The sequence below is a fragment of the Bombus pascuorum genome, chromosome 1 (assembly GCF_905332965.1).
Source record: "Bombus pascuorum chromosome 1, iyBomPasc1.1, whole genome shotgun sequence".
Lineage (NCBI taxonomy): Eukaryota > Metazoa > Arthropoda > Insecta > Hymenoptera > Apidae > Bombus > Bombus pascuorum.
Genome location: NC_083488.1, coordinates 17,168,074 through 17,183,089, shown reverse-complemented (window position 1 = coordinate 17,183,089; position 15,016 = coordinate 17,168,074). Strand labels below are relative to the sequence as shown.

Here is a 15,016-nt window from a genome sequence, read left to right as displayed (position 1 = left end):
TTAATTATTCGAAGGAAATACATCCTTATTTGAATTTTGAAAATTCGTCTGAAATGTGTACAAAGAGCAACGTCGAAAATAATGTCAAGAAAAGGTAGAATAATAATATTTTGTATTTATGTTCGTGTATATGAGGGTGAAATGCAAGGATAGTATAGATTTGACATGTTTTAAGAATAAATTATAATTACCATGTAGTTAACGTCGATAAATATTTTTTCTAATATCCTGTTATAACATATAGACATACAAATGCATTAAAAATGATCTGTTAATATAATTAATAATGCAACACTGTACAATTCTTACTTACAATGCTATTGTCATCGTTTCACTCGATTATATTTTCAATGAACTTTTAAAATATATCCGGGTTACTAAATCAAATTTCAACAGCCATGAGGTATTTATTTTTATATTTTGTTATGTTTGTAAATTCCGTGCTAGATCTACATAAGGCAATCAGGTTTATCGGGGCTTAATATACATCAAATACGCTCAAATTTTGATAACGTATGTCAACAAATTCTGTAAGCAATGTAAGAGAAAAGAGAGATTAACTATGTAGATACATATTAAAGTAAGTATAAGAAACAGAAAAAACCGGAAAAAGAGCTAGTCAGCCAACATTATTGCGTCCAAGAAAATCTGGTTTGATCGCATATTAAACTGTATATTCAGTTGATTGCTGAAACTCCAACATTTGCATATTTCTGAAGAAACAACTGTTGCGTTATTGTATAGCAGAGATTGTTTATTCTAAGGGACAGCAAGAAATGTTTATAAAGAAAGAGGTAAATTTTATAAAAATGGGAGGATTAATACGATTAGACGTATAAGGAAATCGTTATTGAAGAAAAGAATTAATACATTGACGAGAAAAGTAAAAATTTCGAAGTGAACAAAAGGAAACTGAAGACGAAGACTATACAAATTATTTAAGATAAAAATATTCAGTTCCATGTCGATGGAATTACGCTTTCTCAATGTGAGTGACTTAAAATTGCTTGTACTTTCAGGAGGATTAATTTGGTTTCTAACATTTAGTTAACAAAACAAATTTGCTTTATACCGAACGAATCCACGGCGTTTGCATTAATTCAGGAGAATTTATCTAGGTAATTGCACCGGAACTCCGTTTATTTGAACGAAATTTTAGATAGCGCCGGATTAACTGACCTCGTGCCAATTAAATCCCTTTAATTTAGAGTAAAAGTTAGAATAAAAAAATGATAGATCGTGGGAATAAATTCCTATCATATTAAGAGCGAATAAATTCCTACCATATCAATGCGTAACATAAAAATTAAATGAAAGAAGAAATCGTTTATCCATTATTTTAATTTACATACAAAAAGATTGATTAAGTTACAACACAAAAGAAATTAATCCGCTTCTCTATTGAGAAAGTAAAACTTTGCACGTTCATGGCTTTAGTCTAGGAGAAACGATGTGTCACAATCTAATATTATTTCTTCTCTAACAAACAGAATCTTATTGTATTTTCATAACGAACGAAAGAAGAGGATTTTTAAACCTGATACACTAAATACCAAAAAATGGAAGATAATTAAAGGTATTTTTCTATTTCCCTAACAGCATATCCATCTTGCAGGACATCCAAGTATCGATTGTGGTCGGCTTTTCTTCGTTCTGTGTGACTCGTGGTGAGAAAAGCGAGAGTGGGGCATCACACGATATAAAGGAGAACCGGTCCAAGAGGTAATCGTTCCCACTCCATCGACCGTTCTCCATCTCTTCGGTTCGCCACACGAGTATCGTGCATTTCTCTTTCCGTGACCGGCCGTACTTGGTTATCACCGTTGTCGTCGATTGTTCTTCACGATTCCATCGTACCGTTGTCTTCAGGATCGACGTTTCATCGCTATTAGACAAGGTAAGGGTGCAAAGCCTATTACGAACCTCCATCTTTTGAAGCCAACTGAGACCAATTGACCTCTCGGAAGCCAAACTGATTAACGCACTTTATTTATCCTTTAGACTATAAAGGTATAGAACTTGTATCAAAGAAATTAAAGCATAGAAAATAGGAAAAAAAGTATAATGCAATGAGAAACGCTAGCTCTTTTATTCATATATTTTATAAGAAAGCATTCAAATTTCTAACAATCTATACTGTTGCAAATCTACAAAATTTCTATGAGAAACTACTAGCGTTAATGTTGCTTTTGCGAATTTTTCAATTTCATCGATCAAAAACGTAGCTGTTATTCGACTTCTCGAGAAAGAAAAAAAAATGTATAACCAACTGTTATTTGTTGAAGATAAATCGTACAAATGTGAATTTTAAAGACTAACGTCCTTGTAATATCTTCACTTTTTATTTTATGGAATTTACCAGTATGGCTTCCAGACAACACATTGGACGTTATGGAGCACGTTAACATTTTTAATATTCTTTTACGATGTAAAATGTAGGATTTGAATGGGTAATTCTGCATTTGGGTTGTAGCTATGGTTTATTGACCTTTCTAAGATTTTCACTGACATCGAACGATCATTGAGATTATTAGTTGATTTCGAAATTAGTGTTAAAGATATTTTGTAAATGATGAACGAAAGATGAGAGTTCTATCAGTGTTTATCGCGTAAAGAGCAGTTTAAGAATACAGTCGATTGAAAGTGAAAGTGATTCTCGTTTCTTATCCTCGAGGTTCTGCTTTTCCCTCGTTAAAGTGGTAGTTTCGACAGCGTCGATGAGTTGGTATATCCTCAGAGAGTGAGTTTAGTGAGCATACTGAGGACCTCACGAATTACATTAATTAAATTAACTAAATTAAGAACTAAAGAATTGGGATCGTTTTCTGTGATATCAAAGGTAATTAAGACGCGGATTAAAAAATAAATAGTAGAAAAGTCTATGAATTGAGAAATAGATTCATTTATTAAGATTCAAATGAAATTTAATTAAATTAATATATGAATAATAAATTAAATCAATTAAATCAGAATAAATTCAATTGAATCAGATAAATTTTGAAAAATTCAATTAAAATTCTAAATTAAAATCACAAATGCGTTTCGAGCGCTTTATGTAAAAATTAGGATTCGCCAAAGTTGAGGATTTTTCAGTCTAAAAAGTGTTTCTATCTAAAAATATGTTCATACCAAAATTTTTAATATTTAGGATATCTTTAGATTCCACAACAATAACAAAATGTATACCAATGAAAAAGCGGTTTGACGTTTAAAAATAAAGCGGAGCGTAGGTACCTTGAGTATACTGTGAACGTAAGTCGAGTGTAATTTGAACCAAAAGCTGTGGAAGTTAAAACGTAATTCGAAAGTTTCGAAACACTAGCCTAGAGATTTAAAAGCTGCACGAATCGAAAAGTAATTTCAGTTTCCCATCGCAAAATCGTTCCACGAGAAAGCAAGCGTAGTTTCTCTGCGAAAGTGAGGTTTACATTTTCAGCAGTTTTGCGATAATCGCGATTCTCGCTTACGTAGCACAGAACTTCCACGTTTCGAAATCACGTTTTAAGCTTTCCCTTTGACTTCGTACACCGTCGCATCGTTTGGCTTAAAACAAATTCATCGCACCATAATGGTTCTTCGTTACGAATCTAACTCACATTAGCATCTCAAACAACCGACATGTTACCGTTTTTAATTTCCAAACAATCAGTTGTGTAACCAGACTACACAAGCATTTGCATGTAAAGGTCGTTTAGAATAAATGTCAGTGAAAAAAAGGCAGATATTTGTGTGAATCTCGATCCAATGTCGAAGACGTACGTTTCTTTTTCCAGTCGATCATTTTCCTGTTCCTGTTTCCCGTTTATTCCGATCATTATCGTCTTATAATTAGATTATATGTGAAGCCGTAATTGTTTCGCTTGGTTATTTATGTACTGACAAGAAGAAGAAGAAAATTAAAGAGAGTGAAATTCTCATCGTCGTTTAGTAACATTTAATTTTTCCACAGATGAAATGGTCATATAGACGTATCGAAGATTTTCGATATTTACATTCAAAAGTTTCCATTTCTATTTTTCAAGCAATATTGCTTATAGAAATATTTCAATATTTCAATATTATTTAAATATTTAATATTATTTCAATATTTAAATATTTCAATTTTATTAGAAGCGATCTTACTGATTTTCAGCAACTTTTTTCTTCCTTTCTCGACATACTCTGCGTTTTCGACTATTCCAATATTGATCTCCAATTTCTAAATTTCAAACTTTCATTTCTTCTTTCCAAGCAACCATAGTCCACGACGTTGTCTAAACATCTATTCGAAAATTTCTGACGATTTGAAGCTTTCATTCGTTTAAGCAAATACCTAGATCCTTGCATTTTCCATTAGAAGATTTCAACTGTTAACATTTTTTTTAACAAACTAAACTTTCATAAGAATTATAAAATTCAACCAACAATTTCGACCGAGTCGCTAATATCATATTGCAGCAGTATGTCTTCTATGACAAAAATTGTTTGCATTTGTAATATTCTACGAAGCAAGGATCAAAAGGAAGCCGGAGGTCGACGGTAAATCTTAGTAGAATATGATCAGTACGTTCTATACTTTTTGTCACGTTCACGAGTTCGCCTTTCCAACCATCGTTACCCAATTTCAGGTTTTATCAAGGACAGTCTTTGGTAACATGTTGTATAGCTTTTGTACGGTACAACAATACCTCTTTAAATGAAAAATCCTTGTTTTTCTATAATGCCACTAGATCATCCATTGAGTCCGATCCTGTTCTGATGATCATGTAAATCACTATGAATTTAGCTTTCAGAGTTTCACTTTTTTTATTCATAGTAGTAGTAGCCTCTCCAATGGGATATTAGCAAACTAATTAAAATTATTGGTTGAATTTTTTGTTACAAATTTTAGAAAAGGTTGGCTTGTTAAAAGAAATTTTGGAGACACTTTTTATTAAAATTTTTTAGTTTATTTTCTTATAAAGGTAGAATTATAATATATTATTTTTAGATTAGAATTAGAATATACATAAACTTTATATAAATATCATGACACTTTGGTTCACTTGCGCTAACGGTATTTGAATATAACAAACGTGTACAAATTTGAAATAGCACTATCTCTTCATGAAACCAATAAAGTTTAAATTTAAATTATCTGTTAAAAGATAATAATACATGTATTTAACTATTACTATATATTACTACGTATATTGTTACGTATTACTCTACGTACACGTACTATCATATATCTTTATTATTTAAAAGTCACCGCTTATATTCGTGTCAGAAATTTTCCTATCGATTTAAAAAAATTTTCTCGATCTAACTTGTGATTTAAAAATTGAAGAGTTTGAAGTTTGATTAATGTTCGATTTAGAGGTGTGATAATTTTTCGTGATAAACGTAAATGTTTGTTGTATTTTCACTTGATTATATAAAGAATAAATAACGTCTGTATATAAATGGTTGGTTTGTATGCATTTGAAAATTGCTTTCATGGAATGAATAATTCATACTCGAGACATGCATTCATGCTGATTTGCAGAGATGTCATTTTATATTGTGTTTGTATACAATACAAGGTAACGATAAATTAAATGCCTTCATGGTTCTTCGTAGCGTATTTCGTAAACATAGAAGAGAATGTTTATATTGCAAATAAGGATTTAGAGTCTATTTTCTTAGATATCAGAGATGAAAATGTTCAAAATCCTTGGTACAAATTTAAATCATTGATATAAATTAGAAAAGAGCCTAAATTTAAAATAAATCTTTAGCAAAAATGTAATATAAATTCCTTAAACGTTTCGCGTACGTAATTTCTGTAAACGTAAATTTCAAGCAGACGTTTTAACGCGAGTAAACCTTGAATAAATTTCCTAAAATAAAATTTATTAAGCCGAATTTGTTAAAAATGCACCGTTTTGAAAAGGAAAAAGTAAATGGATTACAAACGATAAAATTCTTAAACATTGCGATTCACATTCCACGGACAGAAATTTTATAGAGCTAATCTTTATGGTAACAAACTTTTCGTAAGACGTGTTTACAATTACAATTATAATAAATATCTTCTAGTGTTATTCTAGTAAAAGTGAAAGACTTTACATGGATAAACTTCATGAAATAAATTTCGTCGAATTACGGTTTCGAAACACAGCTATTTCATTTTTATGTAATTCCTCTTTCTTAACGCACACATATTTCGTAAATGTACGTCGAAAGTGTGCTCTCGTTAAGAAAAAGTATGTCTATACTTATTTATCCGTTTATTAAACGGTTGTATGACTCATATTGAAATGCTTCCATTGGCATATGAATCAAACGTGGAATTCTTGTATGGAAACACTATTATTGATAATTTATCAAGAATCATCCATCATATCGACAATGATGCGCGTAGAGAATAAATATCTAGTTATTGCCAAATAAAATTACGACACATACATTTTATGATGTTGTATAAATGTTAAACGATGTATTTTATAATTTATCTTATCATCCGTCAGTTATTGTTTCTTTTTTCATGTTATTTTGTTCTTCTGTCATTTACTTAAGTAAACTTCGTTCTAAAAATTCTATTTTCTATTTCCTATTTCTATAGTTATAATTATTCTATTTCCTAAGCAAATGCATTAATATGATAAATTAAAAAATGGATCAAAGAATTCCTTAAAACTTATTATCATGCAGGAGAAAATTATACAATTGTCATATTAGTTTTTGTTTTAAAGGTACACCATGATACAAGAATTGACTAATCCACAAATTCTTATTTAAACATTTACCTATATAGAAAGTAGGTATGAAAGTTCCAAGTTAAACATTTAAACGAGTGAATTGTTTGCTCTTTATTTATTTATTTATTTTATTTATCTATTGTAGATTCTAGGATATCGTTAGCCTTTCACAGTATCATTGAACGTGTGACATTGTATCAATATAACGTGACGAATAAATTGACTTAAAAGGATTTTTATTCTTGTCACTGTTCAATGCTTTATTTGCGAGTAAAAATAGCTTTCAACAGTAATTCATTGATACATAAACAAAGACGTTTTTATTTCTGCAACGCTTTTGTCGGTTGATTCATTTCCTTATCATTTTATTTTATTTAATTGAACAATAGAAACAATCGACTTTTAATATATCATATTTTTAAATGAAAACTTAAATTCTTTAAATTAAATTTGATAAAATAAAATTTTGGTGATTTTATTCACAATGTCCTATTTTAAAGAGATGTAGCAAAAACAAATTGAGAATATATTTATGGATAAATAGCATTGAGAGTCACAGACATGTCTTTTTCCTTCTTATTTTACAGTAATAGGTATATTTTAATTGAATGTTTCTCCAACATATTTACACGAATATCTTATTATTATATTTTATTTTTCCGCCTCATGATCTTACAAAAGGAACTTGATTGGATTTATATGAATATTATTAGATAATTAATTTCACTGATTTCCGATCACTTTTCATAATCTAAAGTATGTTCTTAGTAGGCAAACAACGTTCCACGGATAATTTTGATTATATAATCGATATCCGAGTTATAATTATCAAAACAACTAAACCCGCGGTCAACTATCTTAATAGAAACATTTACATATATCGTGCAACGTTTCTTAATATCCTTTTTTCTTTACGGTTATTCCTTTACGAGTGTTCTGAAACGATTCACGTTTCTTGCAATCATTTACTTTAGTCATCTGTATACATAAATTTTCATAATTCGTTAAAATTTATTTCTCTTCTTTTCTATTCTTAGATTAGTACGATATTTACATTACATAGACTTTGATGAAAATAACATTCTACTTCGCGGAACCTAAATATGTAGTCACATGATCATGGGACCGAGCAGATTATATAAAATAATATGTAATTAATTTTAAAATAACCCTGGACAATATTAAATTTCCTAATCTATTATAATTTGAAAAATAAACAAGAATATATTGCCCAATTAATATTCAAAATTCACCATTAAATAACATAGTTCTTGATTGACAATCAAACTAGAAATAAATATTCACAATGAAATAGCATAACACGTTGCTCTATCTACCTACAAAGTAACACGGCCAACAAATTCATATTCATAACACGCTGCGCAAAGATCACGCGTGACTTCAATTTGAAATTAATCCAGAGTAAGTTGATGAAAGAGAACGAAGAAGAAGCAGAAGAACAAATAGCGAGTGCTGTCGATCACTGTTTTTTTTTTTCTCAGAAGAAATAGTGAAACACGCGGATTGCTTTCGGTCAACCGTGACGAGGTAGAGAAAGTTTAGCATTAGGCAAGCTGCTTCTGGTCAACATTAATTTCTCGCATAAGAACGATGTGTATGTCGAGTATTTGCGTAACTCGTTACAGCGTGCATTGCCTGTTGCACGTGCAACAGTACCACGGGAAGAATATCACGTTTATTATACATACGTACGCCATCCGAACGATGATTTCCTTCTCGTTTCAACTATTCTACCAAACATATTTATATCATGACTTTACAATATATATGAGATTATATGGTGTCTCGATGAAGAGTTAAACGACAGAACGTTTTACGTTCTCAGAATTTCTGTTGGACAAATTATGCTCACTAGAACAAGTTGTAGGGTTTGGTCGAGTTGATTAATAAAGAATTTTATCCCTTCGTTTTTCCTTCATTTTTATTTCGTTACATTATTTTCGTCGTTGATTATTCGTTGAATGTTACAATGTTGAGACCGTACAGGAAACACATGCATTTTCCAATTAATTGTGCAAGTGGTCATTTCGCATGCAAGACTACAGTGCATGTCACAATTAGCATACTTAAAGTTGTCATACGATGTCACATCTAGTTATCTGTCATAAATTAACTTCCTTCCAACAAATTCGCGTATAAGAAATTATAGAAACAAGGAGTAGCCGAAACTATGTCATTTTCCGATAACGGCGTGAATTTTCTCGCATTACAAACTCATTCGTTATACCTGATTACTTGTCTTTGTGTTTTTATTCAAGATCATCGTTTTATGTTGTTTCTAACAATTATTTGAACGTCCTTTTTATTTTATTTATATTTAGAATCTATTTTTATAAAAAACTAGAAGGTATCGCGCTATTGTCATTTATTTCCATATTCGTATATTTATATTTATCTTTCAAAATGTTTTATAATCTTCTTTCGTGTTTAATACGATCGCAATGGAATTGATGGATATTTCAATTTTATGTATTGATACGTGATTCCACAAATTTGACAAAGCCTGGATATTATTTATTCGAACGTATAAAAGATAACTGAAATATTAATTTTTCACCGTCTGCAAAAATTAGAATTAATATTATGGTCTTTCTTCTTATAAAGGAAACAAGATTGTAGATTCCAGAAACATAGATTTAAACAATTATTTTAGATTAGTTTGTACTACTTTAACCAAAATTGATTTTCAGATGTTGCTGATTCAACCGACGGAGGAGATGTCGAAGCAGATTCGCGTGGAGCTGAACGAAAATGTCGCGACACGTGACAAAGACGTCGAAGTCATCAAAGAATGGCTGGCCAAACAACCGCACTTACCTGAGTTCGATGGTAATCGCGTTCGAACGATACTTCTCGTTAACGTGATGGATTGACATATCCTAAGATTTGTGCTCAGTTCGATATTTAATACAGACGTATTTAATAGAAAGAACTAAGTAGTAGAAAGAAAAACGGATTCTAGTTTAATTAAAAAGAAAGGAAGAAACATTCCTACTTGTTTTTGATTTTAATTATCAAGTATGTAATGTAAAGAGAAAAGATAAATATCGACTGATCGGTACAAAGCAAGCGAATTAAGAGAGAAATAAAATATAGAGTTCAAACCGTAACATAAATGTAAAATAATTAATTACGATGATTATGTGGATTTTTATTAAAATAGTTTTTTACTAATTTTTAATAATTTATACGTAATTACTATGACATTTATATTTTTACTATATGCTGAATAAACATTCGACATGGTAAAAATAGATCACGATTATTCAATGAATACCTGTTTAGAAGACATCTTTTTTCGTTTCAGACGATTACAGGCTAATGACGTTTCTTCGTGGCTCCAAGTTTTCCTTGGAAAAGTGCAAGAAAAAGCTGGACATGTATTTTACGATGAGAACCGCGATCCCGGAGTTCTTTACCAACAGAGACATCACCAGACCGGAATTGAGAGATATTACTAAAATTATGTAAGCTTTTTTTCTATTGCTACGAGCTACTGAGAAACATTGTTGCAACTTATATTATATGATATTCATAATTTCCTGCATAATTGTATATATATTGTATATTTATTTATTTATTCTGTTCATTTAGTTAAAGTTTATTCTATATTACGTGTGATATTCGAAAAACTGAGAAGATCTGAGAAGGTCTGTGACTATGCAAGCAACGTTATTGTGTCCTTGAAATAGAAAATTTTCTAATTCGGCGAGCACGGGTAATTTCCATGACACCATTAACACGAACCGTGAGCCAAATAAGAAACTTTCCGCGGGCAAATTTACATGGTATAACGAGAAAAGTTCTGATTCGTTTTAATAAACCCCGACTGTTCGTTGCTAAGCTCGATTTTCGTAGCAAAGAATTAAAAGGAAAGAGAACGTTGTTCTCCCAGTATTCGAGTGCACGTTCGTAGAAAATAAGAGAAATTAATTATTTTAGTCCAGTTACTCGCCTTTCGCTCTACTTTTTTCCAAAAATGTCGAAAATGCCTGATATTAAACAAGCATGTACGTGGAAGATGAAGAAAGTTAATTATTCTAGTTTAATTATTCGTTCGATTGTATTCATTCTATAATTAGATAACCAAAAATAATAATAACGATAAATTGAAAATCCGATTTCTTCGAATAATGCTTCTTTTGTTAGTTTAACTTTCTTTTACCCAAGCGAAATATTTCGATATCGCATCGATGATTTATAAATATGTATGATCAGATCTCTAAACTCTAAAGCTGCGATAATTTGAAATAAATATATATTTCAAGAAACTATTACCTTTGCAGCCAGGTGCCTCCATTGGCGGGTTTGACGGAAAACGGACGACGAGTAATAATTATGCGAGGAATCGACAAGGACTTGCCAACTCCAAACGTAGCCGAAGTGATGAAACTGGTTCTGATGATCGGCGATGTGCGTCTGAAAGAAGAATTAGTTGGTGTGGCTGGAGATGTATACGTATTAGATGCTAGTGTCGCGACGCCAGCCCACTTCGCAAAATTCACACCAGCTATCGTGAAGAAGTTCCTGGTCTGTGTTCAAGAAGCCTACCCGGTGAAGTTAAAGGAGGTGCATGTGGTGAATGTTAGCCCGCTGGTCGACACTATCGTCAATTTCGTGAAGCCATTCATTAAGGAGAAAATTCGCAACAGAATCTTCATGCACAGCGACTTGAAGACTTTGTACGATTATATTCCCAGGGAGATACTACCGACCGAATACGGCGGCGATGCTGGACCAATTCAAGCAATTCATGGTACGATGACAATTATTTTTCTCAGGGTATGGCAACTGAGAACCTCGTAATTAGATTACGGATATTTATGCATTTATACGGAGGAAACGGAGGTTGAAAATAGAACTTGCGTATATAATAGTAGAATGAAAATAGAACGTACATGATATGCAAAAATACATAAAATATCTAAAGTATTGTATTTATTGTAACATTTTATGGATCATGTAAGTTTCTGCGTAATTTCTATCACTTTAATTAAGTACGTAAAGACATAGGAATGCGCATATGTATCCGCAATCTATTCGTAACGAAAGCAACCTTTTCAAATTTTTCTACTTATCGAATAATGACGCATCCTGATCAGAGGCTCATAATGAAATCGGTACTACGAGAAATGATCCATATATTTCATATGATTGCTCAAAATGGAAAATGGATGTCCATATATTTTACTAAAAATGTAATACCACTTTACGTGGATTATTCTGCATTTCTCTATTATCTCATGTACAATATAGGAACACCTGTTGCAACGTTTCAACATAAACACGTCTGTGAACGTGTCAAATAATAAATCGTACCGTCGAATATATCATTAAATTTATTTTATCGATCTCCAGTGATCAAGCAAAAGTCATCGTTTGTTCGTTTTTTAGAAACCTGGGTGAAGAAATTAGAAGAATACGGTCCTTGGTTCGCGGAGCAGGAGTCAGTGAAAGCAAACGAGGCGCTTCGGCCAGGAAAACCAAAGACTCACGATGACTTGTTCGGTTTGGATGGATCATTCCGACAACTGGTGATCGATTAAACCTCCAATTCATCCAATTGCCGATCCGTAAGAATTTCACCAACTACCATCCAGGTGCTTACACGAAGAAAATGAGTTCGAAGAAAGGGAAGAGACAATATGTGCATCCACGTCATGACGTTCATCAACGAGAAACATCATGTTACCAATATGTATATTTTCGATATACAGTTTTCATTTATTTGTCTATGCATATGTATATCGAATCTCCTAAAAGATATTCCTGACTAGAAATTAATTCATTAGACATTTGATAAATTTCGATGAATGTACCGTCGTTCTATTCCTGCACAAATTCGACTGTGAAAAATTATTAATAGGAATTGATCGATCTAATTGAGAGCTGAGTATTAGTTACAGTAGAATAGATGTGGTTCTTTGCAGTTGAATAAGTTCTATTTAATAGAATTTTTGTTTATATCGATCTCGTACATAATGGAAATATACATACAGTTATCGAGCAGGTTGTAAAGCTTTAAAGTAATGTTGATGATGCTTACATTGCATATTTTTCTATATCTTTTTTCATGTGATGAATAAAATATTATTTTATTAGATACAAATGTTTCAATAGTCCTTAATTGTAGTAACTTTTTCAAGTATATTGACTATATCATAGATTTATTATTTATAAGGAAATATATTTTTTTAGAAATAATCAGAGAATCATTTATCATTATATTTAGCCAATTGAAAGGAAGTACATATAAATAGATTAACAGATGTGTCTGAAATTCGCAAAATTTATTATACATTTGAAACAAAACAGATTTAATGTTTCATCGATCATCAGTGATAAAATGGGGAAAGCGATGCTGTAATTATTTGAATAGTAAGAATAGAACAATCAGACGGAGGAAGTAAACATTAATTGAAAAGTTAGACAAATCTTGGAGTATATCCATGCTTTCACCTTTTCCTTTATATCTTCTTGATTCTTCTTTGAATTTAAAATTATCAAATCAATAATTATTTATGAATATAATAACTACTTATAATTTATAAAAATCTAACTTCGTTTCACTACAACAAAAAACCGACATAAGATAAATAATATTTATTTTATTCGAACAAAAATTAAAATTTAAATAAAACGCAAGTGAAACATGTAAAGTTTACACGTATATATTTTTATCTAATAATTAATATCAACTCGCAAAATGTAGATGATTTTTCTTCTAAGAAATTACGAAAAAGACATCCTGTAAGTATAACATTAAAATAGGCGTAGAGTTTCGTTTCAAACGCAGCATAATTGTACAGGTGATTATCCGTACGCAGGTAATTCGTTTATTTCATTGTAATTGCCGCGTCGAAAGTAGGTTAGACTGCATACGTAGAGCGTAGTACTTTCGATTTTTGAAAGTACCTTCTTTTCAACACTACACCATGTCCCACATTGTGGAAAATAGGCTCGGTTCATGTGCAATGTACGATAATGTGTATACCTTTAAAAACTAATGGACGTGAGGAAATATCTCTCTCACAATTACCCCATAATTTTACAACGAAAGAAATACTATTGTAGTATATATACATAGTGCTTTTATATAAAGTATAAACGTGCGCATAAGGTTTCAATTGTCGAGTTAACGTAGGAAACAGATATAGCGTTTATGTACTTTTCTTTTATGTTTCAAAGCACGCGAAGCATAGCGTAAAAAATATGAAAAGAGACTTCTTCCTTTCATCTTCCTTTTTCAAAGTTTACTCTAGTGAATATTCGAAAGAATTTATTTTAAATATCTGAAGCGAGTAAAAAATTAATTTTCCACCGTTCTTCTAACCATTTAGCTTTCGGTTAAATTGAAAATTTCTTTTCTGTTCACTTTTACACGTTAGCATCAATATTTGTTAGTAACGTAAATACTCAAATATAAGAACTCGCAAGTAAGTGTGCTCATAAAATACAATTGTATAAATATTATTACAAAAAATTTCGTCTAATTAACAAGCAATATATATATTTGTATATGAACCTATCATGCAATATGTGATTGTAAATTTCCAATAAGAATGTAGTATACGTATAGAGTACGTAATTTATATTTTTGTACGACTTTATTAAATATTATTTGTAGCAATATCCTGTAAAATAGTTAAAGACGAGATTGAGTATATACAAATTAATAGCTTATCTTCATTCCGCTTTATACATAGATTTATAGTTTGTATGAATTAATCGCGTATATAAATTAATAACTTCGATTAATTAATACTCGTGTTTCGTTGGAATTATTAGAATTATTCATACCTTGGAATTATTTAATCATGATTATATAGCGGGTTTACACTAGACAGTTGAAGAATATATAAATATGTTCCATATTTAAATAAAATATGTAATTATGAAATAGATTTTATATTAGTAACCCCAAAATATTTTGACAAATTATATTGCGTTTTTTTAAACTGATTTGTATAAATAGTAAAATAAGATATACGTGTGTACAATAATTTATTAGGATAATCATAATTCGTTATAATCGATTATACGTGGAAAAATATATTCTCAGTTCTTACTTCGTATTGTACGTGACAATGTAGCGGAAATAAAAAAACAAATTGAACAGTTGAAGAATATATAAATATGTTCCATATTTAAATAAAATATTTAATTATGAAATAGATTTTATATTAGTAACCCTAAAATATTTTGACAAATTATATTGCGTTTTTTTAAACTGATTTGTATAAATAGTAAAATAAGATATACGTGTGTACAATAATTTATTAGGATAATCATAA

At 30.6% G+C, this 15,016-nt stretch overlaps 1 protein-coding gene across 1 annotated transcript; it reads left to right on the top strand.

Annotated features, from left to right (window-relative positions):
- The first annotated feature begins 1,743 nt into the window (after positions 1-1,743).
- LOC132906933 (alpha-tocopherol transfer protein-like) lies at positions 1,744-14,820 on the top strand. The gene is made up of 5 exons (XM_060959602.1): positions 1,744-1,897; positions 9,413-9,551; positions 10,030-10,189; positions 11,009-11,478; positions 12,117-14,820. Exons 2-5 carry the CDS (start codon positions 9,413-9,415, stop codon positions 12,266-12,268), a joined length of 921 nt encoding a protein of 306 aa, XP_060815585.1. The 5' UTR covers positions 1,744-1,897; the 3' UTR covers positions 12,269-14,820.
- Positions 14,821-15,016: the final 196 nt, after the last annotated feature.